At 40.6% G+C, this 27,924-nt stretch overlaps 1 protein-coding gene across 1 annotated transcript; it reads right to left on the bottom strand.

Annotated features, from left to right (window-relative positions):
* Positions 1-288: 288 nt before the first annotated feature.
* sv2ca (synaptic vesicle glycoprotein 2Ca) lies at positions 289-27,317 on the bottom strand. Its single transcript, XM_063896395.1, has 13 exons — positions 27,134-27,317; positions 20,731-21,536; positions 11,407-11,587; positions 10,210-10,361; positions 5,984-6,117; positions 5,444-5,533; positions 4,907-5,017; positions 4,721-4,809; positions 4,184-4,348; positions 3,967-4,100; positions 3,541-3,747; positions 3,145-3,304; positions 289-3,027 (listed from the first exon to the last, which is right to left on the bottom strand). The coding sequence occupies exons 2-13, from the start codon at positions 21,320-21,322 to the stop codon at positions 2,844-2,846; spliced, it is 2,199 nt and encodes a 732-aa protein (XP_063752465.1). The 5' UTR covers positions 21,323-21,536; positions 27,134-27,317; the 3' UTR covers positions 289-2,843.
* Positions 27,318-27,924: the final 607 nt, after the last annotated feature.

Genomic DNA, 27,924 nt, shown 5'->3' on the forward strand with positions numbered 1-27,924 from the left:
AGTCATTCTATGACTGGCAGGCCCTTCACAATAATATACACAACTTTATTCTCCACATACATTTGATTACCTCCATAAAATGGATGAGAAACTTACAAGATTGATACATTCACATTTTTCCGCAACAAAAATCTGAATATTGCCATAATTATCTGCCAAAAGAATTCACACAAAGAAGACAAAGTTGAGCACAAAAGAACAGAAGTTATCTTACATACATGCACGTTTTTGCACACACACACACACACACACACACACACACACACACACACACACACACAACACACACACACACACACACACACACACACACACACACACACACACACACACACACACACACACACACACACACGCACACGGAATAGCAGGTGAATAGAGGCTTAAAGCCAAGGACACAGAGATGTACAACAGAGATACAGTAGATGGACTTATGGCTTGGACAAAGCAGGAGACACATAACTCGATCAAGGAGCTAATACACCCCAAAGTCCACCAATATCAGCTTTAATATAGTATGTACATTATTTACACTCATGTGCTCTACACATACATACAATACGTTCTCTCATACACACACACAATCACACACTCATACGAACACACACACACACACACACACAAATACAGTACAGCAATAACTCAAGTACCTGAAACATACCAGGTAAAATCATTTATCCCCAATGTAACACAACAGGTCGATCTGTCACCTGTGAAGGCTATATCTCATTCAGAAAAATACAGATAAATTCTTCTGTTTTTGTTAATACTTTCTCTTGTTAATCTAGCGTTGGATTGCCACTCAGCAAAATTCATAATTTTTTATATGAGCACATTTATTTAGATCTGTTTGTTATATCTTTGTTCCAAAAATACAGAAATAATATGGTCAAAAATATACTGTATGTTGCACAATAGCAGAACATTTCATTAGCTCTTGTATTTCCACATTTTAAATACTTTTTGGAAGCCTTTATTTTTATGTTAGTGAGTATCCTTGTTAGAGCAGAACTACTTCTACGCTGCAATAACAGAAACCGCAAAAATAGAGAAGAGCAGGAACACAGAAAATACAATCAATGGGCAAAAAATAACTAGACTGAGATCAGCTGATTTGTTATGTTATATATATCTCAATAATGTCAATATCAATTTAAAATTTAAGAGGTATTTTGACATTTTCGAAGTAGCAGTGTGTCTTATTATTATTATTATTATTATCTTTGCGGTATGCATTGAGGTTCCAATGTTGAACGATAAGGTACTTAATAATTTGTACAAGGTAGGTCATGTTTTCAAACGTAAGATTATGTCAAAAATAGATTTTAGACAAAAATGTTGGTAAGACAGATAAAATGTGTCATCTGGTTTGTTTGTTTAACCTGAAATGTAAGCATTATTTGAGTTGAACTTCTCCCAGATTATTGATTTCCTATTTATTTGACACAAATTAGCCCTCCTCAAGAGGTGGTTCTTATTTACATTATTAATGTGTAGTCATGCTCGGTAACTACTACGCAGAGTACTCAGATCTTACCTAAATAAAAATTGGTTTATTTTTTTAAATGAGGATGTCTAACAAAGGACACTCGCACATGGATTCACACCCTAATAAAATACTGCATTGGCCTTATATTTCACATATATACACACAGAAATTGGCATGATTATTTGATGTACTTTCTTCCTATTCAGTTTCTGTCTGATCCTTACAACCTTTGGACACGACATGCCTATGGGCAGACTGCTGCAGTTAAGGAGAGGCACATTTAAAAAAAGGCCATTCAGTATTTTTAAAAGGAAGCAGCGTGACATGTCATTATCGACGTCACTGCCACAAGCAAGATCCAATAACACGAAGCGAAATCAGAGGGAGCGCTCATCAGAGAGCATTCGTACAACAATACAACACATGGATGGGGAGTAACAACATTTGGATTAAATTAATTATTCACCATTTCAACTTCCACAATAACAAAAAGCATAAGCAGAAAGTAAAAATAGAAACCTCAGATTCAACATACCACACAATTATTAGTACCAGAAAATAAAGTTTTTCAATATGGCCTTTTTGATTCTTTGTTGGGTAGGTAATGCAAAGGGCTTGGCATCATACGGGAATTATGTATTTTGAAAAGGTTGCAGATGTCAGAGTAAATGTCATGTCGAGCAAAACTGTTTCTTGTATAAGCATAGGAGAAAGATGTAGGTACAGTACATGTGGGTATCAGTCTATTTTAAGACTATTTTGAACTATGTGTGACTTTAATTTATTGGATTTTTGATATTGACTTTCTGCACACTGTCTACAACACTTCCTGTGGATGTGCAGGCCAGCTGTCATACAGCTGTGTCGTGTGTCCGCTCTGTCTGATCATCTATTCCCCACGTTGTCACACAGAAGGTTGGCTGTGCTCATTACAGCTTGTTTTTCACTTTTCTGCCCATCTGGCTTGTCTTAATAAGACCGTACCAATATTGAAAGCCTTGAGCCTTAACTATGCAGTGAAGGTTATGGCTGAGGCTGGAAAAGGGCAACAAAACTCCACCAACTTTCTACCAAAACACGAGCAAATCTTCAGCTCTGTCTTGTGAAATCTCCTAAAAATACATTCACAAAAAGGCTGAACTTAGCACTGACTAAATAGGAATTGATTTTGATGTAAATGATCAGTGTAGAACACACTGTGAGAATGGTGGGTTCAGCAAAATGTCATTAATCGTGTTAAGATGTGTGTCTACCAAGCCATTTGCATTCGTTGCTCAACGCTCCCTGGGCTTCCTCTCGGAATCACCCAAGTTTTATTTAGGTTTTCTCCCAGCTGATGAACGCCAAGCTGGTGTTACATGAGGACATTCGACTTGGTGTCAGGCAGCCGGAGTGCAACCAAGCCTCCCCCGACGAGCACAGACGAGGCCATGAGGATGGGGATGGCCTTTGTGATGCCAACAAGAGAACCGAAAATCAGATTTCCCAAGACTGCAGCCAGCTTGCAGAGAGCGTTGCAGAACCCAAACCCTGTTCCTCTGGGGGGTGGAGAATCAGGGACAGGAGGTAAAGGAAGGGAAAAGAGATAGAAATGTGTAAGTCCAAAAACAAGTCTCAACATCTATGTAAGTCAGTTTATTTGCTTGTCTTCTCACCTCCTGACAGTAGGGAATGACTCAGTGGTGACCACATCGAGGGAGTTCCAGGCAGAGATGCTCAGGCCGTTGTAAAGGCACAACATAAAAATCATCATGGACTCACTGGTGCCGAACCACAAGAAGAAACAGCTGATACCCGAGAGCACCATGGAGCCACCTGAGAGACATAAAAACACACACAAAGCAAGAGTGAAGGAGCAAGAGTTAGTGCAAGTGACATTCGTTTGAACAATGTTCATCTGAATTATAGGCCTAATCAAAATTGCCTCTCATACGCAATGATGGATGCCACATCCATACCATAAATCATTCCAACATCCCGCAGTCAATGTGAAAACCAATTACTCAAGTGCACACATGAAACATGAACCTCCCTCTCCGCTCCGCTCTTACCTAACATGGACAGACGCCCAATTTTGTCCATCAGAAGCGCGGACACAATGTTGCCGGGCAGAACAGCCAGCGTCCCCAGGAAGTTGATGAAGTAAACCCAGTAGGCACTGTAGTCATCATCGAACGTCATCTGGCATCCTTTCTTGTTGTGAGTGAACGTGCTGTTGACTACCTCCGTGCCATCTATCAACTTAGTTTCATCAATGTCTGACAAAGAATACAAAAAAAAAACATATGGAATAATAAATACAGCAAATCACAACGAAGTATAATGTCAACTTGTCCGACAGATGCTTAATGATGTTGTCTTTCACCTAGGCACAATTTAACCTGATGAATGTGAGAATCAGGAAAAGAAAAATCCTCCTCCTCTGTATAGTCATGTTGATTTACAGAAGTTATGAATATTTAATCCTAAAATCTCACCAGTGTTGTAGAAGTAAGCATCGATGAAAGTGCAGTTACTGAAGAAGGAGCCCACAGATTTCACATCATCAAAGTAGCAGTTACGAAAGGTAGAGTCGATGAATTTGACGGACTTCAGCTTCATACCGATGAACCTAAAAGAAAGCATATTAGCATCCTGTTGGTATATACTTTCACTGTATAACAGTTTATCTATCCACAAGTTGACGTGTCCTACCGGTCGTTGATGAAGAGTCCGTTTTTGTGTATCTGGTTCTCCAGAGTGAAGTTGAAGGTGAAGTCTTCGATACGTTCATTACTGTGTATCTTCACTTTGGAGGCATAATCATCTGCTTGAAGGTGTTTGATGACATCGGGGAACCAGACTGACAGACCATAATACCTACAACCAGAAAATAAACCGGATTTTACAAATCTTTGGATACATGTTGAAAAATCTTGATCTGAAGTCCAAACAATACTTGTAGACACAGTAGAAAACCAATAGACACTTGTGGTTTCTCTTTGATTTTAGAGAGTGTTTCGATGGAGTTTTTTTTATCTCTGGCTGCTTTCACTCCCTTTTCCTTTTGAGACACCAATGGAACAGTATTGATTCACAGACTTTGATTGATTTCAAGACCATGCAACTTCTGCACAGCACAGGGATCAAGATGACAGAAATAAAATGTGGCCGCTAGAGCTAATATCAGACGAGGGAAATTAGACTTGACAGATTTTTCAGTAACGCAAATTACATCAACAGGAAGCTCACCCGAATGACAGCGTGAACCACACTATGGCCAGTCGCATCATGTTTTCTCTCATAGGGTAGTTGAAGCACTTCATGAGATTCAGGTAGATCTAAAGAGAAGTTACAGATTATACTTCATGTGTTTAAAAGATATATTTGGGTTTGGGGCAGCTGACACAAAGTAAAAGTAAAAAGACAGATATATACCCCGTGTATTTCTGCCTTTATCCTAAAGAAAAACTTGGAAACTGGGTTGCCAGACTCAGACTCCATTTCCACCAATTCATCCAGCTGTTTGGGGATCTTGATCCTGTTTACCTGAGGAGGGATTTAAAAAACAAAATGATGATATAATACAATATTCGACATCCATTCATTGACATCTTTGATGATTTATAGCATTTAGATGGATGTTACTTGAGCCATTTTTTTAATGCAATTCCTTGTGAATTTCTTTCAAACAACATTGAAAGCAAATAACTGTAATCAAAATAATTGTAAACAGTACATGATCAATTCCAGAAACACGTGTTGACTAAGAGGCTTTCCCAAAATGCAGCTCACGACACAAATAAGCCTGAACGACACAAAACAGCTTTCAGAAACCTTCATAATTCAGATATGATCCTGCACACTGAAAGCGTTAAAACCTGTCCCAGCGATGGCAGAACATAAGCCTCTTTGCTTTTCCTTAAGCATCAGGAAACCCAGCCAAGACAGCGCACAGCAGAAACAAACACTCACGGTGAAGACTTTCTCTGGTTGCCCACGCGCTCTCATGTTGGTGTCGTGGATCTGTTTGAGGATCATCCAGGCTTCATCATGCTTCCCCACCTGACAGGAGGGAAAGAGAGAGGATGAATTCACAGGATCAGTGATGGTCTCTCTTACTCAAGGACAGCCACACATCCGCAATCATATATACGACTGTACACGAGTATATTCCTTTGATTTCTCCAGGGTGGGCGAAAATTATAGAAGTCACGACAACAGTGACTCAATTTACTTCAAAGCCTTTTAACAGTAAGGCCTGCTCCCAGAGTTTTATCACTCTAACCGTTTGATCTCATTTAACATCGGTTGGGAAACGTTAAAGAACACTTAATTTGATTGATGTATAATTCTAGAGATGTTGAATGCAGAAAGGAATAAGCACGGACATTAGCTGACAATGACACAGCACCATGAGGCTGCACTATTGAAGATACGGCTATTGCAGCAGATTCATGAGAGATGAATCAGAACTATCTCTTAACCGGTAATAAGAAGAGGAAATAACATTACCTCAAGGTAGAACCTGGGACTTTCTGGCATGAAGGTAAGAGCCACCACCGCACACACACAGGGCAGGGCACAGACAACCACAAACACCCGCCAGCTGTGAAACTGGTACGCCGAACCCATACTGAAACTCCAACCTGTAGACGATGACACAACAGGAAGGACCATCAGATCGGCTGAACAGGAAGTGAAAAGATTTTTAAACGTTTTCTTGTAGACACTGCTAGTATCGTGTTCAATGCCAATATGTTATGCTGCATATGTCTGATGTAATCTTATTGAATGGAGGCTTTTTGATGAGGCGGCTGATCTGATTTGGCATATTGTTATAATTGAGCATTTTTCATGTTTGAAGCATAGATCATTGTTTCATGTCATCTAAAAGCTAACAGATCAAAGTGCTGTAAGACTTTTTTTCATCTAACAAATGCTTCTCATTGTTAATTAACATGATATGTACTTTTTAAATGTTTTAATTATTTAATATTACAGGTTAAAGCCCTATTTCTTTTGCATTATTTGATCCAACTCGTATGGCATTCACTTTATTTTGCTGATATGTTGGTGCTTTACTCAAAAACATTCAAGTAATTCTGTAGCCAGTCCCAAAATGAAAGGGGTATATTAAAAGTATATTTTGTTACATAACCAGTACGTTTAGCAGGGGCTTAAAAACATTATGTGTAATGCATACTGTATATCCCTATCAGAGGGGGATCTGGGCCCCTCGATGATTTTTATGTGTGCTGAAATGATATGAGTGAAAATCGTACTGGGAACACAAAAGGGCTGCAAATAAAAGATGGCTTTTAAACGAGAGCAGCCGGAGCAGAGTGAAGTGTAAGCCCGGAGATGAATGGCTCTGCTGAAGGAGCTGAGAGAAGTGCACAGGGACAGGTTAATTGAATGTGTAGGAAAGGAATTGAGTGTTTTCTGCTAAGTTAAATCTTGTTGCACCTGATCTCAGCCCGCAGGCAATCTCCCAGACTCATTAATCATTGTAACGTGCACACATACACACACTTTTCTCTCTCACATATAAACACACACACACACATAGACCTATACAATCTCACAATAGGGGGAGATGCACACAAATGCTTGTATTGAAAGAGGAAACCACAGAAATTCATAATTTAAATTACCATATGCAGATGACATTGTCACGAGTAACATAATGCCATACCGAGAAATCCCACCCACACATACAGTACACACGGTAAATACACAATTAAAAATACTAAATTACACATCCTGAAATCTTTCTTTTCCTTATGCTAAATTATTTTAAAGCATTTTCACAAAATTATTAAAAACAACCTTATGCATGGTTGGCTGCCTAACTCAATTTGTTAATAAAATGTAGAATTTAAACAAAAAACAAACCTTAAAAATGTGCACCCTATATGACTATAAATCCTCAAAAAAGTATTATTAATAATAAATTAAATACATTTTCATTTGGGGGAGAATATTTAAAGGTGGATTTAATTTTTGTGTCATGAATAAAGTAAAATTAAGTGTAATGGCAGGAAACGCTATGTACTTTTTATGTAGATCTATATTTTATGCTCTCATTGACTCCATTTCTGGAATTTTTGGAAGAAGCATAAAAAAAGGCTTGCTGTGTCAGTCGTGACCTCCCACGTCAACAGATCGTGCTTCATGTGGATGCCGCTCTGAAGGGAATAGCACCATTATCCATCAACAAGCGTAGGAGGAGAGTCAGGGGGTGGGAAGGGGGTTAACGCTAATGGTTATGCCAGGAAATGACTGCTTGCAATTAATCTCACAGCATATTTAAAATCCGGGTTTAAAAGCAATGCATATTAGCTGTTACAAACAACTATTCCCATAGGAAGGTGGGCGTTTGTACGTCGTCGTAAGTGTTCATAAACGCATCCTAGCCGAGGCCAGAGAGATGGAAATGTCTCTTTTTTTTATTAAACGTACAATAAAAACCCTAAAAAAGAGTTATAACTTGTAGCCTGTGTGTATTCCTGATTTCTCTGAGTCACTTTTATTTATCCCCCTGCTCTTCTCTGTGTCTGTGTTTGAGTGTGTGTATGTCTGGAGTGATTCTGAGTGAAAAAAGTCAAATAAAGCAAGAGAGGAAGAGGCAGAGTTATAGAGAAAAAGGAGGGAAGGCGTTGTTCAGCAGTGATTGCCTTTTCTACAGAAATGTAGCGCGGCTTCCTTCCCCTCAGGGTTACTGTTTCACCCATACCATTGGAAATCTCATTACAGGGATTATGTACATAATTGACTAGGCCTATGGTTGACTGACTCAGCAGTGCTACAGTCTCCCATGCCTAGATACTATAGATAGATGATAGATAGATAGATAGATAGATAGATAGATAGATAGATAGATAGATAGATAGATAGATAGATAGATAGATAGATAGATAGATAGATAGATATATTTAAAATAAAACTTTGACATTTTACTGTTTTCACCTGTTTTGTGTTTATGCTATAAGCTAAGCTAACTTCCTTTTGGCTTCAGATACCTCTTAACACATATCCTTAGAATTAGTCTGCTTAAAGGCATTATGTAGTACTAGCAGAGGAGGAATATTTAATTGACCACGATGTTAAGTCCGCCGGGGGGTATTTGATCTTTGATCTGTAGATCTGAGCGCCGTCTAATGGGGTTGCTATCGTAGTGTGCTTTCTTGGCAGTGAGTAAACTACTCAAACTCTCTCTGCAGTGTGATGGGGATCTGTGCTGAGCAGACCTCCTTCCGGGCCCCAGCTGTGAGTCTGACAGGTTTTTTTTAGAAGACATTAGGTGGATAAATGAGAGCCTTAATGGTGTTTTAAACACCAGTGTTGAGGCACTTGTATCATATCCCATCACTGATACCTTTATGTCTTCCTGCAAAGACATAAAGGTATCTCTGCAGGAGGCATTTGGGCCCACACACTGTAGTGCTGTCGGTGGCAGGCACTGCAGCACTTTAGGGAAAACATAAAAACCACTGGTGAGCGCTGGAGTATGTATGCGAGACACGTAGTTCCCACTGAGAGAAAGAGAGGCAGAGTGGTAGTGAGAGAATAAGAGCAAAGTAAGGCCACTACCATCCCTTCAATACAATATCACCAGATCTGACAGCAGAGTTCCCTGGTGAAGACTCGTTGTGGTTTCAGAGGGTTATGTGAGTCCTTCAGCCTTGTGAGCGGATCTACAGCTGTGTGCATTTGTGCATGTGTATCTATGTAAGTAACTGAGAAGTCCTTAATGGGAAACTCCATGACTAACCTTTTGTTTTCTCCTCTTGTGCCTTTTTGTGTGTGTTAACTCAGAGGACCTCTTACAATGTCAGATGTTATTGCCTTCAATTTCCCATGAAGAAGACCTGTCATCATCCATCGCACCCATACACACACGCACGCACGCAGACACACACACACACACACACACACACACACACACACACACACACACACACACACACACACACACACACACACACACACACATTGTCTCTCTCTCAATGACGTCACAGCTTGGCTAAAGCATGGTCTGGCCATAAATCACCGCTAGCTGTAGCTTTGTCCTATTAGAGCAAGGAGAAAAACCTAATTATGCTTGATCAAGAAGAACACTGCAGAGACAGAGAACGGCGAGAGAGGAGAGGTAATAAAAGGAAGGACAGAGAGATGAGATGAGTACAATCCAGTGTGAGAGGGGGGCATTAAAAGGAAGGGACAGCAGGTTAAAAAAAACAGGAAAGACGTTTAAGGAATAAGAGTAAGAGAAGAGAACAGGGAGAAATACCATTCCCTTCTTTATGTTTCTTTTCATGACGAGTGCAGCTGAGATCTAATGCCGTATTGTCATAAATCACAGTTTTCTCTCCCCCACAGGCACACCCTTACCCATGCATCTGCTCTGTGGTATCCATGCGTATGTTAATCTCTTAACCTCTGCCTCACATAGCCTGCAGCCACTCAAAGCCATTAGGTGATTGATTCCCATAGCAGGGAAAACTAGCACCTCGGCCCACAGTAACAGGGAAGCCTTACAGTTTTCTAACCTGTAGTTCGGAGCTTAGCATAAAGTCACATTGCCAAGCTTGTTATATGCCAAATCAATCCTGTTATGGCCTTTACTTGATACAACTTTTATACAGCACACAATTGCCCTGTTTTCCTTTTCTGTAGAAAGCACAAGCCTTGAAAGGAAGGTGTACCTTACTATATTTTCTAACCGATACACTCACCATAGTGTGGTATGATGGCCCAGGCCATAGCAGAAGCATAGATCTCTCCGATCATCCAGAACATACACAACCAGCTGAGGTGCTCTCCTCTTTTCTCCCTGGACAACACCTCTGAAAAGAAGGAGAAAACGATGGGCACAGCACCTCCTATCCTGCAAGAACCAGAGAGAGAGGGAACATTAGTGGAAGTTAGGCAGAAACCCTGGACAGAAAGTTAACTTTTATACTCTATATTTATTATTAATCCCTTTCATATATTCACATTCATGATTATGACCTGTTTTTGTTCAAGTATAACAAGTCAAACTCTGCCAAAATATTGTTATTTGATTAAATGTTAAAATTGTGAGGGACTTTATTCAGCCTTCAAAATGTTTTCTGGATTGTTTTTCATTTTAATAGATAAAAAAAATAGGCTTTATTACTAAATCAGGCCATGTAAGCAAAGTTTAAGCACAACTAAGCATTTTTTCTCTATCCCCAAATGTAATACATATAATATCATCAGAGCCGGTTTCTCATGATTCAGAGGCGCAGGTCGTATTGGCAGTTTGAACAACCTTTTCAATTACTCTGGAGGTCTCTAGGGAACGGCACAGATGCAATTACTGAATTAGCTCTTAAAGGGACAGTTACTCTGTAAAAGAAGAGGATATGATAAATCACCATCTCCACCATGTTTTTCAAGAGGATACACAAAGTCTGTCTCTGGTGGAGTTTTCATCATTACGAGCTCAGACACAACCTTGTTATTTTAACAGATTTTAAGAAGATTGCAAGAATGTATTTTGATGATGTCTTGACTCTGACTATGACATCTCAAACATTAGCTTTTACTGCTCTGCGGAGGAGGAGATATTTCCATTTCAAAAGACAAATGAAGTAAAGCCTCTATGGTAAAAGCAGTATAACAAGAAAACAGGATTTATATATTCATTTAAATAAACACTTTTCATGTCAAACTGAATTTGACTCACAGAAATAGATTGTTTACACTGAATCATTTAGTCCGGATGCACACGTACAGAACGCTTGGTCACATACTGATAAATACTAAAATGCACCCATCCTATTGCCACAGAAGGAGATTTTTTTCAGTTCTCTTAGTGTACATTTTTGACCTGACATTTCAGAAATGAATTAGACTTTCCGTTCTCTTCAACCCAAGAATGACCTGGACTTCTTTCAGAAACTTACCCAAAGCCTGCAAAGATCCGGCAAAGAAGGAATAAGCCGTATCCCTGGACAAAGGACGACAGGAAGGCGAAGAAGCCGTTCGTGGACATGCAAATGAGGAGGCACTGTCTGCGGCCCACTTTGTCAGACATCCCTCCCCAGAATAACGCCCCGACCATCATCCCCAGGTAAACAACACTGCCTGCAAAATAAGAGGGGAGAAGGATGTGATTTTTATTTGCCTTGAAATACAATGCCTCACATGTCTTGTTGTGCATATGTTAATGAGGTTTCATGTTTTGGTATTGCCAATGTTTCGGAAGTTACTTATTTGTCACTTAATGGAGATGATTTTAGTGCCAGTCTCCTCATTAGGATTTATCTGCATCACTTCCTGCAGTTTTGTGTGTGATTTGCAAGATTATCTTACAAAGCTCTTTAGGGACGTCATTAATTTTGAAATACATGTTGGGTTTTTTGGCCAACAGGGAGCAGGACAAACCAACTGTGAACACAGCATTGATAAACAGCTGATTGTCTGTACATAGGGGCAGATAGGGAGCATCATTTAATTCATTTGGAGACAAGTTACTTGCCACCTCACATAAGCCAAATATGCCCTCTCCTTTTATTTCAAATGTTGATGGCTCAACATGGCTCAGAAGTCTCTCTACTGCAGCCAACATCTTCAGCTTTTTTACTTGTATTATATCACCATTAACCAAAAACATGACTCTCATTTAAGTGTAATGAAATATTGAAAATGTCTCCCCCTAAGTAATAAAGTGTAAGTAGTGCTGACTTTCAGCCAAGAACAGTTTTAGGAACGGTGTCCTCTAAATGTGCCTCTGCTGGCAAACGGTGAAGTGTCAAACTAAAAAATGCAGCAGCATTAAGTGAGATCCTGTTATTGCTGAATGTTAACCAGGCAGTTATATTAAATGAAATATGAGATGGTACACTTAGAGACGGGGATGCCATTTTAAAAAGGGAGAGAAAGACTGCTCTTAGATGTAATTGCTATATCAGTCTACATTTTTAAACACACAGATTCCCAAAGTTATAAAGACCATCTGAGAAGATTAGATGACTGAACAATTTCTAAATAAAGATGAGGGATCCTGCTACAGTAGATGCTACCAATTGGAGTACTGCCACTGACTATAGACAATGAACCTGATACCCTATTTGAAAACCCTGGGGCCACGTAACACTCTCTTACGTCGACAAGTAAATACAGTGTGTCTATATGCCTAAATACTGTGCAGCTCTGATCAATGGGGAGAGAAATGTGTGCGGTAATGCAGGCTGACTTCACAAAGGGACACTCTGCTCTCTTTTAATTTGTCTCATCACAAATAGGATCAATGCTCCAACAAAACAGCATTGATTTCTCTGACTGATCATCATGATTGTGTTCTGGAGAGAGCAGCCCATCATTACGGCTTTAGTCTGTTTGGCATCGCGTGGCGAGCATCCTCCATGGACATACTGTACATGCTCTGCTGCAAAGAGCAACCCGTCCTACAACACCCATGCATTGAATGCAATATAAATATGGTTATAATGCACTTTAATCTGCTTATAGCACGGTTACTTTATTTATAACAATATTCATAACTCATTGTAAGCATTGTATTATGATCTGCAGGATCAACTAATGTAATTCTACATAACTGCTTTTTTGCAAGGAGTATAGTGTATTACAATTCCGATTGTTCTAATACGTTTTATATTGCATTATAATCCCTATTTAAATGCATTGCGATGTGATTATAAGTTGGTCTTTTTTGCTTTAATTGAAGAAATAATGTGAAAAAGTGTTTGTTCTGTTATTGCATTTATTTAAATATATTTTCAGCACTTAACTAAGAAAAAAGAGTAACATATAATCGCATTTTAATGTCTAATAGAAATGATTGTAAAGCATTATACAAAGATTATAAATACACTATAGGATTAACAAAAATGTGTTACCAGAAATGTTGAATTATTATAACACTTGACTTTACGAAATGTTCTGATTATTGTTAGAAACCATTATTAATAATTATGAACACTTATTACTATAATTATAAAGTGCTATAAGAAGATAAAACAACACTATAAGTATTTTTCTAATGCAATATAGACTTGGACTAAAATACATTTATTTTTGAGGTACCGCTCCAGGCTTAAACCTTGATAATATTAAAGCTATGTTTTGTCTTCATCCATATTCAGACACAAAAACCTGGTTTACTGAGGGTATTTGTATTCCTATTCCCCCACACAAAAAGAGAGAATGTAAAAGTTGCAGTCATATACTGAGTGATATGCCTCAGCCGTAGGGACACTTTGTTCATCCCATTACAATAATCTTAATAGCGACATGCATTTCCTTTCTGTAATGTCTGCAGTCAGGTCTCTGCTCCTCTGCTGTGAGCAGATATCTGTTTGACTCTCCCGCTTCAGGGGTCAAAACCCGGCTATCTGTCACATTTGGCAGCCATCTAGATACTCGCCCGAAGGTACCATAAATTCAATTCTAAATTTAACGGAAGTCTTCAGTCTATGCACAGTTCACTTTTGCTTCATTAACAAGAGGCTAGATACAGTGCAGAGGGAAACACCCACTGGCCACCCATTTAATTGTCATGCATCCAAACATCCAGAGGCTTTTTAATTTAGTTTCAGCACTCGAATATCCATACACACAAAAAACTGTTACTGAGAGAAACTACGCAAAAGACAGAACAAAAAAGAACCTCAGATTTCTATGTCTTTAATGCCCTTAACAAACAAAGCAATAAAACAATTCACTACATCCCTCACAGGACAGGTCCATTATGAAATGAATTTATTGATGTTCTGTCGACTTTCTGCACATGACGTCAGCAGTTCCCGCACCAGCAAAGAGGAACGTAATGTCCTGAAGTGTGATAAAATCCCAAAATAGCGCAGACATTATGAAGTCAGTCTCATTGCCAAAACACAAAAGGTAGTTTTGTGTGGCATTAAACTGCCATGTCATAAAGTTATGGTACATATTTCATTACAACCTAGTGTCTTTTTCCCCAAGAGGAATTTCTTTCTCATGTGATTATGACTCACATTTCACCTTCAGTGTGATGTCAGAAAGATGCTGTCACGTTTTATGAAGCTTTTGGACTGGACTGTCACTACACTGCAGCAAAACCTGAGGTTAAAAAGTCCTTCAGTCACACTGGTGAAATGGACGCACTAACACACTGATGAGACATTCTTCACAAACCCTTTTCCATCCCAATGCTAATATTTAGCAGCTACGTTTTGCTGTAAGTACAAATGCCTGACCTATTAGCATTATCAGAATATGAGTTTGTTTCATACTTTTAATGGAAAAGAGTCTTTCCAGGATCATGGACTGCATAAAAAATATAGGTGTCTGCGACGATTCCTCCAGAACTTATGCTGGTTGAGATGTTGAGATGTCTTTTTATTTACTTACATATTTCCGATAGAGAAATTACATATATTACTCTCGGCTTGTAAATGGTTCCTCACATGCATATCCTCATTGGATATCTTTTCTGACATTGTTTTGGACCCAGGATGGGTTACATGTGAAAGCCCCCAGGGAGTACCTTTATTTTACAGTTCTACATAAACGTGTTGATCCCTGCTGGATCTTCAGGGTTCACAAAGGTAACAAAGGAGGAATATGACGACACTGAGTTCAGAAACTAAACTCATGTGCTCTTCAAGGTTAGGATTTGTTATAACCACTTTATTATCAATAAATATATGGATAAAATGAGTAATATGTGTCTTTGCCAGTATACTTTCATGTTGTGTAAGTATTTCCTCTGTGCTAATAGTGGATGGTTACTATAAACCATTTCTGTTTTAACCTTTCATCAGACTGATGCTCAGGCTACAGTCGATCAGTCCTTACTGCTCACATTGGAAAAAATAAGGTTGCACCCCAAGAGCTTCAGCCAGAGTATTGTATTTAACGAAACCCCCTCACTGTGGGCTATCACCCATTACTGCCATGTCATTGATTTAGTGGGGCTATACTGTAAATGTAGGTCTTTTCTGAGGCCTGCGGACTACAGAGAAAGAGTAAATCAAAAGACAACATGTTGATCTGAAACTGCAAAATGTTAAGTATTAAACAGGAGGAATGTACACAGTTTGATGTAAGATGCGTCAGATGCAAAAAACCTTGAATGGATGCCAACCGGTGCAGACTTGTCCCCGTATGAGTGTGAAATTCAGCTGAATTTTGACTTGATGACCCATATAGACCCTGAGCACCATTGGAGAATGACAGTGTGTCAGGAGGCATCTCAGGCGGAAGCAAAAGGTTTTGCCCCATGACACTTCGTTGAGATGTCAAAACACATCTCCAGGAATGGTTAATATTCAGCAGTCACAGGCTCTCCATAAACACAAGACAAATTCCAAGGAATAAGACATGGAGTAAAACACTGCCACGATCATACACACATGAACAAACACACACACCGGACCAGGAGGTAAATCTAATTCCCAGATTAAGATATAACAAATACATGTAATCTCTTTTTGGTGTAGCTAAAGAAGCCACTGGGGAACTAATGGAGAAAAGATGAATAAGTATACAGATCAAACGCAAGGAGATGTAAGCAGAAGAAGAAATAGCAAAATAAATGAAGGATGGTGGTGAAGACGGTTATAAAAGAGAGAAAAAGGTGATGAGGGAAGAGAGTAATTGCAAGATAGGGAGAGAGGATGCAAGGGAAGAGGGGGAGGAAGGGGAAGGCCCTGGCGCAGTGTTTTCTGTCCTGTCACATCTGAGGAGCCCCCTGAGAGCCGTGGGAGCGCTGAGCTGCATCACGACCTCTTCTCTGATTTCATGCTTTGATGCTCTTCACTCTTAGCGCTGCAAACTGCTTCAGCCTCACACAAAACACCCGTCCTGTTTTATTCATAATGATGATACTATGATACAACAGCGTGCGTGGGGTGTGCTACGGTGACGCTACTAGATCTTTTGCTACATCTTCTCTCTGTTTAACCCAATCGCTTCATATTTTATCTCCTCTCCTTGTCCCTAAGCTCTCACCCCCTTTTGTGCCTCTCTTCCTTACCTTTCCTCCATTTCTCAGCTTGTGTCCTCTCCTATTGCTTTCCAATTTCTTGTCTCATTTCTCATTTCTTCTCCCTTTCTCCCATCTCCTGTCCCATTCCTCTCTTCTCCTCTGTGCTTCCCACTCATTTATTTTCTTGAAGTTTCCTCTTTGCCCCACTGTCATCAGCTCCTTTACACTGAGCAGCGTGTAATCACATTTGTACTACATCGTGTCAGTTTGATCGGATTCATGCCTCCGTCTTCTGCCTCCTCCGCAGAAAAAGAGATTGAAGCTTTTTGTCACATGTCATATCAGTGGGGGCAGGATTTTCAATGAAAACCTATATGAAAGTAACCTATTGTAGGGATTAAAGCGCAGGGTTTAAAACGACTCACTCAGCATCAGTAATGATACAACCTTCATTACATTAAAGACTGTGGATAATTCACATGAAATACAGTGGTGCTATGAACCCCTGATAAGAGCGAGCAGTTAGACATGGTTTACTACTGCCTGATATTGCTGGTGGCAGCAGGTTTGGTCACACACACACACACACACACACACACACACACACACACACACACACACACACACACATACACATACACATACACACACACGCACACACACACACTCACACTCAGTCCTGACACATACTCCCCCCTTTTATGTTCCACACACACAGCCTCCAACACAATGTGGAGCTGCACTACTCAAGTAGTGTAATCTCCGCAGTGATGCTGCGATCTTACTGCAGTTTAGCCATGCTCAGCTGCCCGTCGACCACGCAGCCCCACACAGCCTGTCAGCTGGTTCAGGCAGACAGGGGGAAAGAGGGGGGGACGACAGGAAACTAAAGAGACAAAGAGGTAGACTCCTGAGAGGAGATCAGGAGTAAAGCCAGGACACAAGGAAGCCCAATAAAGTAAAAGGTACAAGAGATTAGAAGAGGGGGAAGTAAGGATGGACGGAAAGTATCGATGGCAGACTGGGATAGGACGATGTGAAATGAAATGAAGAAGAGCCAAGTTGAAATGAGGGGAGTTTCAGCAGCGAAGAGACAGCACAAGAGAACAAATAAGTAATGATAGGGTGATGTGTTCCCATTGTCTGTTGTGTCTGAGAAGATAGCTGAGTCTCTCCCTCACATAGTTGGTGTAGCTTACAGAACACCACCAATCTCCCACCCCTCTGCTCCCATCCACCCACACTACACTCCCCATTACACCTCTTTTAACTTGGCAATCTCTGTGCTTCAGATCTGTCCCTCCTCCTATCCTAACCTCTGTTCATCACACATACTGCATCTCACAGCGCCTGTTCTCCCTTCATGCTTCCTTCCCACAGCGTCCACTCTTTTTCAGCCCCTCCTATCCCAACTCTCCATCCTTTCACATGTAGTATCAAAGATTCCTATGGGATTATGATACTGGTGGGACTGAATTCTGTGATCTAATCAACATTTGATAAATCTTCCATCCAATTCAGGCCTTGGCTTTTCCTATTCTACATTATCCCATTACACTTATCTCAGGCCATGCATTGCCTCTCTCTCTGTCTGTTATTTGGTTAATGGAGCTGCACAACTAAGATGGGAGTTCAGCTCAGGTGGGTCGAACCAACCATCAAATGCATTTGATTTTAATGCTGAAGCAAATCGTCAGTTTCTTGTAGACAGCGTCAAGAGAAGAGGGTATTCCCACACACTGTCCCTTACTTAATAAAATAAAATACATTCATGACTTTTCGGTCCTTGGCCCTTCATCTGGTGCTCTGGTGATAAATTAAGGATCATGTGCTGTATTACTAATGTTTTATGTGATATTAACAGTCTGCTAAAATGTACTCTTTTCTCTATTCAAATCTATGTCAAAAGTGACTTGAGTTTACAGGCGACTGTGGCTGCGATGAAGTGCTGTTGTCTTTTAACCTTTCAACTAGAAGGTTGTGGGTTCGATCCCAGCCCGAGCAGTCAACACGTCGATGTATCCTTGGGCAGGATACTCAACTCAAGTTAAGGAGTTGCTCCCAATGTCCAATGGTGTGTGAGTGTGTATGAATGAGGTTTGAATGGATAAAGGACTTTTAGTGTGTAAAGCACTTTGAGAGGTCGAAAAGACTGGATAAAGTGCTATAAAAGTACAGTCCATTTATTCCTGTAAATCAATGACAAGAGAGTAATCAGATGTCTCCTCTCCCTTTGACCTTATCTAGTAACCATTACTTGCTTTAACTGTAATAGTGATATAATCAGTGCACAGCATTTCCTCATAACACAAATTAGCTTTACACTGTCTCTTTTGAATTGCAGCCGGAGAGACTATTTTATAGACCTCTAGAAGATACTTTTAGTTCATTTCAATGTGTGGCTCTGTCCTTATTCCCCACTGGTTCACAGCATTACAGTACTAGCACCTGCTCACATATAAAAAGCAGTTTAGAAAAGTGGTGTCCTTGTTCATGGCAAAGAAATCAAGATTTTCTATATAATCAATCTTTTAAAAAATCTGTTTTCTCTTAAACCTAAAAACACATTATTTAACCTAATTAAGTGTAATTACTCTTGAAAACAAATGGATGCCAACAAGGTCATAGTAATCATGTAGGCTATGCTTAGACACACACACACACACACACACACACACACACACACACACACACACACACACACACACACACACATACACCTCAACGGGGAGGAGCCTCAGGGCAATCAGTGGGAGAAAGAAGAGGAGAATGGGGGAGGATATGAGAAGAAAAGAGAGGCACAGAGAAAGGAGGGTGAGAGGGAGGGACCGAGGGTGAGGGTTGGAGTCACGCACAAGGAGAAGCAGAGCGTACAGCGTGAATGCCTCCAGGACTTTGCTTGGATAAAGAAACAGAAAAGAGTTTACATGGATACTTGAAAAGAGAATACAATAAAGGTGCATTAAACACAAGATCTTGTAAGGATTTTTCTGGGATAAATAGACATTTCCTGTCTATAAATGTAAAATGTACATTATATCTTTACTATATATGTACACGTATCACAGGGTGTTTCAATTTTGGACATTCAGCACCTGCAATAGACATTTCTCAAACCTTCAGCTACAACCTCCTCCTGAAAAAGGGCCTGTCGTATCAGCTGTGCATCAGATGTTGCGGTACTGTTGATATATCGTCATGTCTCACTGTGGCAGTTAGTATCTAACGGCTTTGGGCCTGAATTAATGTCCTCGCCACTCTTGTACTGACACCGTGAGTCCGCCCCTGCACACAGCTCTGTGGTGATGGATTATACACCTGCAGCCATAGGGACTGCTGGGACTCCTGCTCAACACATGGGAAATACTAGCTCCCCTCCTAATCCTGACATGGAGACCAGTGGACCGAATCACCTCATCCATGTGTAACACAATTTAAAGTAGAGTGAACATGCATAAGTATCTTATCTTTTAGGCTAAATAATAATCCACATAAATGAGTGGGATCCTTCCAAATCGCACACATTACCCAAATTCAAGCCATGATTTTAATGTGTAACAAGTTTATGTACATATAAAGTTTTAGGAGCCGTACAATTAGATGTTGTTGATATTATACATAGATGTATGTTAGTTTGTGTTGCCACTTTCCTATTTAGGAAATGTCCTCTTACTCAATGTTTCTTTTAAATTAATTGATTTGAACCAAGCACTTAAAATCATGTGACACTTTTAGAGCATGGGGTCTATTGATTAGTTACTTAAAGAGGCACTCCATTGATTCAGTCTGTGTTTCACAAAGTTGAAAGTTGAAATATGTGCAGCAAATCTGTGACTTAAAGGGAATAAAGTGGCAAACATAATATTTCTACATTCACTATAATGCAACTGGACAGTGTCTTTTCATTATACTCTTCCTGGCAAACCCGGACATTTTAAATTCCAGTTAGTAACGATTTTCTGTTATAAATTTGGCACAAGCGTGTAACAGCTAATACTGTGGGGAGCAACAAACAGCAAGCTGTACCCAGCATGCTGTTCAGCAGGGAAATGCAGGAAACACACCAGAGCTGCAGCCAAGTGCAAACATTTAAAAAGATAGTATCCTTGTGTTTTAGTTTGATATTAAATCAAATTTCACATAACAGTATTAGCTTAGTTGAAAGCAATGATACTAATTTGAACCTAATATTAACTTAATATTATTGCTTTCAACTAACATAATATAGTTATGTTAAAACTGTGTGAGCACAAGTACATGATTCCACATTCACCAAAACTCACGCATGGTCCCTTACCTAGCCATCCCGAGCTGGAGTTGGGCACACACATGTCTGTCTCTGCGCTGGGCAGCACAAAGCCCACCACGAACACCTCCACCCCGTCTGACATGAGAGCCAGCCCGAGCACGAGGAACAGCTGCCACTGGAACCTCCCATGGCCACACTCCTGGATGATCAGCTCGTATTGTTGGGCCAGCTCCTCCTCATCCGCCTGTCTCTCCTGCTCCAGCCCCTTGCGGTCCCTTGTGGCGTCAGACATCGATTGTCCCAGTGCCACCTGGCCTTCCTTCTGCTTCCTATCAGACGGGATGCCTTGGTACTCGCCCTCGTAGATCTCATCCTCATCATCGTGGCCCTCTGTTGCATCGCTGGAGCCCTCCTCGTTGTCATTGTTGCCCTCTCCGCCTTGCCTCGGTGGGTTCCGGTAGAAATCCTCATCTTCATCCTCCTCATCCTGAAATCGGCTGTAGTTGTGGTGGGATGAGTACTCGTCTGTGGCGCGGTCCACCACCTTGTTGACTTTCTTTTTTGCATGCCGCTTGGCCTCCTTGACAATGTCCTTGGCCCCCTTAGACAGGGAAGTCCTGTTATTGTAAGTGTCCTCCATTGTTGCTCCACCAGCAGGTCTGCACGGGGTTCAGGGGATACTTTGAAGAAGAAGAAAGAGGGAAGAGGGGCAAGAAGGGCGAGTTTACGCTGGCGGGGGGATTTGCAGGAATGATGAGATCAGTGGGTATTGAGATGCAGCTGGGAAGAAAACTCTTGAGTCCGCAGTCACCACAGGAGATAGCCCACAATGGCTGTGGTGGTCATGGGCCAGGCTGAGAGAGATGGGGGAAGAGACAAACAGATAAGAAAGAGAGGAAGCAAGGACAGAGGAGAGAGCAGAGAGAAAAGAGGGAGATGTTTATCAGATAACTCATGTCTCCCCTGCTACATTCATAACTTACCAGTCTAACAGATGACACCCCACAGACAGTACATCTCCTCTTTAATCAGTCCCTCACCATTCTCCCAGGCCTTTTAATCATTACGAGTGATGTGTGGAAAAAAGGCATTTGCTGAAGGGCCCTGAGTTTTTATCAAAATGAATATTACATTTCCAAGGGCACTCTCCCTTTTCTATATTTTATAAGTTGGACTTAGTTTTAAAAGGAAGAGCATTTCAAACAGAGATGCTGAATCTGCTGACTCATGATCAGCCCTGAGAAACAGAGGCTAATAAACAAGGCTGTGCCAGAAATCAATTTGCCCCCAATGAAGAGCTGGTCTATTATAATGAGAGTGACGATCCAACCAGAACGGCACTGTCATATTTAATCTGTTCAAAGAAAGGAGAAATGTTCGTGACTGGATACATACCGTAGGTAAATGCACACAAGTACCGTGTACAAACACACAGCTATTCTCTGAGTCCCTGTTTTTGTAAAGTCAGGTGTCTTTAACTCGCAAAATAGGTCATGCATACTTGCAAAAAGGACGCTGTAGAAAACACACCTAAACATGCCATGCACATACAGGATGTGTGCACGATGGGGAAGCCCTTTGCTATCAAAGCAGGCCAGTGCCGATGGGAGGGAGACCCCAGCATAAGAGTGTGAATGATGTAACATGATTTCATGCGAGTGTTCAAACTGTGATTCACAATTCATCATCGCCTGCCTCCAAAGGATCACTTGGGATAGTTACTCTATAACATGTCATGAGACAAAGGCATAGCCATTATCAAAACAAACTAAAAAGGATTGTTGGATTTAGATTTTAATGATAGAAAACTTAAATCATGTTTTATTTAACATTTCAAGATAAGAGCGCATACTTAGGAGAAGGGTGGTAATGGTCAGAGCTATCCAGTGTGTGTGGGTGTGTGTGTGTGCGGTTCCCGTGTGTCTAGGAGCTGTTCACCACCGCCTCTAATGAACACTGAAGCCTTGTCAGGAGGACACAAATCACAGAGCCAGCCTCAGCTCCCATAATGCAATTTTACTGGATAAAATGACACTGCTGATTCAAGGTGACTCTCCTAATCCCTTTTGGCTCATTTGATGACTTCTGTGCTTATGAGCACACTCCTTTACACATTGACTGGTCATTTTTAATACCTCCATTGACAACTGTGCTGCCTCAGACATTGTCCTTAAGATGATTAATTACCACACATTAAGGGGTTAAACATGATAGAGGCATGATTATTTTGCTTTTACTTGTCCTGTATAACATTATCCAATGCAGACGATTGCTATCCTGCATGAATCCTGGAATAACAGCGTTTCTCCAAACAAATATTTTTCTATTGACTGCATTTTCAAGTTAAATTAATTTCAGTGCCTATGTAGACTAACATCCTGCCAGGAGCATGTCATGAGTGAAATGGTGTAACTGATATGAGACCATTTATCATTTTAGGATAAGGTCATGTTGGCTATCACACGTCATTTTCATCTAAAACTAGCAAACGGGCATACATACACCGGCAAAAAGGGGATACATCCTGTCTGTCAGATAATCAATGGAGTGTATAGTGAGCCGGCTGTCACTGGTGATGAAGCTCAGACAACACCCGAGCACACAGACGCCCAACCTGCACCTGACCGCAGCTGACAAGACCCCGACAGCGCAGACAGCCCAAGCAACGCGAGCAATCACAATCAAAGTGGGTAAACTCTCCCAAACAGACTAATCTCTGTTTTGCTGTCTCTGAAGCATTTCTTTCCTCTTGCATCTCCTTTAATGTTTGCTTCTCTTCAGCATCTGGTGTTTACATTGATGCCTGTTTGTCAGAAAATGGTCATTTTTACATCTAACTTTATCTGTGAATTTGTTATAGCACTTCTTTCCAACTTACTGTCTTTCAGTATACTCCCAAATACACATATCTAACTAGTTATAAATTCATACGTAGTTGTAGATATATAACCTTAACCTCATTACCTATGTGCGATATACACAATTAATACTTCCCTTCTAAGCAACCGAACTCTCCTAGCATTTGATTCTATGATACTACTGTTAAAAAAATATATATGGTGATGGGGATTTGTATTGTAACTTAAAGAATCTGCATCCATACATTGTCCTGCAGGGCAGAGAATAAAAAGGATTTGATAAAGTGTGTGTACCGTTGCTGTGAACCATGTGACGATGGCTGAAAATAGGCCTTGCTCTGGTAACACCCCTGTCTGCATGATGGATAGCGGCCTCGCTTTCCTTCAACCTCTTTAGAATACTAAAAAAACACTAGGTCAAGTATCACTTGGCCCCAAATTTCCCCATGCATGAACAAAAAGTCAACTAAAGGGATCAGAGTTACAAATGAGTTTTACACCATCCAAGTAAAGGCATTTTCAAAAAGTCTGTGTATGACCACCTCAGTCCATTTTAACACACCTCTCCATTGCCTATCATAACTCATTAGGCAACATTTGGCACAGTAATTAAGCCGCTAATGAGCATTTGAAAGAAAAAAATGAGATATCACACTTCATAAGATTGTCATAATGATGGAGGTGAAGAACACCCTTAGTCAGGAGAAGTAAAAATGGGGTACTCCTAGGGCAATACACTTTGTCAAAAGGATGGGTGTCATTGTCGGTGCTGATTTACCTCGAGTCCAACAGTCATCAATGAGAATCACATGGGCAAGCAGGTTGTTAGAATGATAAGTAAACTGTAATTCCGGTCATACAATGTAACGTTGCTTGACTAATAAAGGATGGAAGAAACAAATTTTTTTTTTTTAAGAGAACTTTAAGGATAATCCACAGTGCCTTCTGGCTGGGTGCAATCCACCAGTCCAGACATTGAACCTTTCACAGTGCCAAAAGAAGTAATGATAAAAAAAACAATGACTACAGCTGAGGGTTTCTCTTTTCTTTTTTTTAAATTATCACTTGTGCAATAAAATGGCAATTTTCTTCCCTATGCCAATTTTAAATGCCATGTGCACTGTACATTAAACCCCTTTTAGAGTTTCCTAGCTCGGAACCTCAAACAATTTCCATCTCAGTCAGGTTTGACTTGTCAGTGTCTTGCCCTTTCAAAGACATGCGCAGGCACAGTGTCTTGACGGCTGGTTTGTTCTATTAGCATCAGAAGGAGCAGGTCCAATCTCTAAGTGGGCAGAGCCGCATGTAATCCCATCAAAACGGTGAGCCCATGACCTCATCTGGAAGGCACGAGCACAGCCAGCCTGGGACGTCTTCGGTTAGGAGATTTCATCAAGCACTGATGCCATTACTGACTGAGAGGGGCGGGGAGAGGACGAGGGAGAGGTGGATGGTGCATGAGGAGTATTAATGAGAGAATGAATGGAGGCTCGGAAAAAATAAAATCTAAAGATGAAGAAAATGGTTGTTTCCGCAAATGGACAGGATAAAATGATTAGATTATGTATATTTTCAAAGAACCTTAACCTTTCACCTCTTTCCAAAAGCTCCCCCCCCCCCATGATAAACTTAAAAAGCAGAGCTGATTGCAAGTTATGCTAATGTTACATCATATAGATTCACAAATCAGATGCAGCAATATGATGGCTGCCTCTCTTACCGAGCTAGTATTGCTAATATTAGCATTGGCTTTAATCATTTCCGTGACCATCTTAGCTAATCAAAGAGGATTTCCCCTGTTTGTATTCATTTGGCAGTCTCAATACTTAAAGGAAAATAATAAAGGCCATTTACGCTGGATACTAGGGACTGTATCTATTTATAGTGTACATTTTTACATCTGAACAGTCAGAAAGAAACCAAATTTGATGAAAATTCGCCCCACTCTACCCAGAAGATTTACAGAGAGTAAACTGTTCCGTCTCTTCTGCTTTTTTTTTTAGCATCAGGCTGATGTCTGTTTGATCTTCTTGGTAAACATATGCTTGCCTTGCCTTGACAGACTTCACTGCTGACACACTATAATGCTTACATAGCAGATAAAAAACATAATGTGCCACCACCACAGTCTGGTGCAGACCTTACACTTTGTGTTGCAGTGACGCAATACCACGATTAGGCCAGGTCTGCAAGATGCAGCACATTTACGGGTGATTTCTTTACATCTGGTCAAACGGTTTATGTGGTGCTCACTGGTTGTGTGAATTTGTGCCTTCACCTCACTAATTCTGGCAGACAGGAGGATGGCAAGGGTTTTTGGATGTGATGTAAACTATGCTTTTGGGTTAAGCTTGCCCCTTAAAAAAATGACTATAATCTGGTATTTCTCATTATGCCTGCACACTTTAAAAAAAATGTGCAGACAGTTTGGTACAGCACTCATATCTGCTCTAGTCCCAGGGTCAGTGTACTTAGTACTTTGAGTCCTTTCTTCCTGTCAACTGTGAATCACTGGGAGAGAAAATGTCCTCCTCTTAAAATAGACTGCGCCGCCTAAACTTTACAAAAGTGGGCGCTTGAGATGGAGATGTTATTGAATGCAGATGAGGAGCATTTTGAATTACAATGAGATTCTTGTTTATCATGGCAAAAAAACGACATTAAGGTGAAATCAATAAGAAGTGGGCCCCAGGAATGAATTCTGCAACCTGCAATCACTGCTTACACTGGAGACCCAGCAGGACTACTACAGCAGCCTTCAGAGTGCAAACAAAGCACTTTGCCACAGATTTCCAGTTCAGCGGCTGTGTGCCTATCAATCGCTCACTGCCTCTAGAGGTGCAATTCACGGATGAGTCAGTTGCCTGCTCCCGCATCCTTTCCTCTTCTTGGTGGAAGTGCAGAGTGCTTTAACCGCCCCAGGGCTGGTGGCTGGATTGCACTACAGCATGCACAGTCAACAGCCAACAACTCAAAACTCTGCTCGTGACCGGGATTTCACTATAAACATGCTGGTTGAAAAAAATATGAGCTCCATTCAGTGATCACACCTAAACGAATTGCCATGCGAAGGTTACCAACAACATTTCAAGTAGCAAATTAATTTACAGACATAATTGTTGTAGTTTAAATTAGATATTTTAAAGGATTTATGTCACCTTTAATGCTGAATTGTGCAATTAAAAGGCTACAGAAACTGGAATTGGAACTCCACTACATCCCTAATGTATATGGGGCAGTTTTTCTTCATCGCTTGGTTGTTGCCTGCTTTCCTAATGATGCCAAATTCTCTACTTTTGCAGGAGGCATATGGACCCAGTTTAGTGCTCCCGTAGAGAAAAAACAACAACTCATGCCTGGAAAGCATCCCAACTTTTAACAAATGATTCACAAACTTATGAATAAATAATGAGGCATAGTCTCAGCTTAGATGTCAGTTGTAGATATCATTAGAAAGAAGCCAACAACCTAACAAAACGACTTGTAACTCCTGATAAAGCTGATCATAAAACTGTTGTATTGAAAACATCGGGTTTTTTTACTCGGAAACACAGTCAGCATCTTTTTTAAGCGAAAAAGTAGTAATTTCTTACCGTAATTTATGGCGAGAAGATAGAATTGGGCTGGTAGTTACCCATTGCATCAGACTCCGCTTTCGTTTTATAGGAAAGAAAAAGCTTTTTTTTTTTTTTTGTTACTGTAAAATAGAATGAGAGGCAATTGCAAGCGAACGACAGTGGGTTTTTTTTTTCGCGATGCAGTCCTCCCTCGCTGCAGTACTTCAGGAAAGGAGAGAGCGAGAGAGGGAGATGGTAGGAGGGAAGGTGGGGGGGGGGGGGGGGGGGGGTTGGAGAGAGGGACAGGGTGGGGGGGTGTAATCAATGATTGTACTTCATTGAGTGATGCGGGTAATTCCGTCTATTGGAACAGTCTAGTTAGGTGACTGAATGACGTGGAACAGTGCAACGCATGAATGCTAATTCAGACAAGACATTTCTGTATTTAAACAGGCAGTGTTTGAGGCATTCTACATTGATGAAACAACATTTAATATAGGGTTGTGGACAATGAAAATGAGTGTAAAGGGATTGTTAGTAGGCTACATACTGCTTTAGGGAAAAAGTTATTCTAGGCAAAAACTGCTGCGTAGTCGAAAAGTTTGCACGGCGTAAGTTTGTCTTACATTAATTTGGAAACGATTTTCTTCTGCAATTCAGTGCATTTAATCTTTAGTTTTATTAGCTGGTCACACCTGCTCTTAAATAATTCGAGCTGTCTGGGACCTTACCTTGTTTTCCAGAGTCTGAAGACGCAGCACGTTGCATCTCAATTTCTGGTTCTGTCCGTGGTGCTGACCGGCACCTGAACGTCTCATCGCGCCAGG

This window comes from Eleginops maclovinus, chromosome 12, assembly GCF_036324505.1.
Source record: "Eleginops maclovinus isolate JMC-PN-2008 ecotype Puerto Natales chromosome 12, JC_Emac_rtc_rv5, whole genome shotgun sequence".
NCBI lineage: Eukaryota > Metazoa > Chordata > Actinopteri > Perciformes > Eleginopidae > Eleginops > Eleginops maclovinus.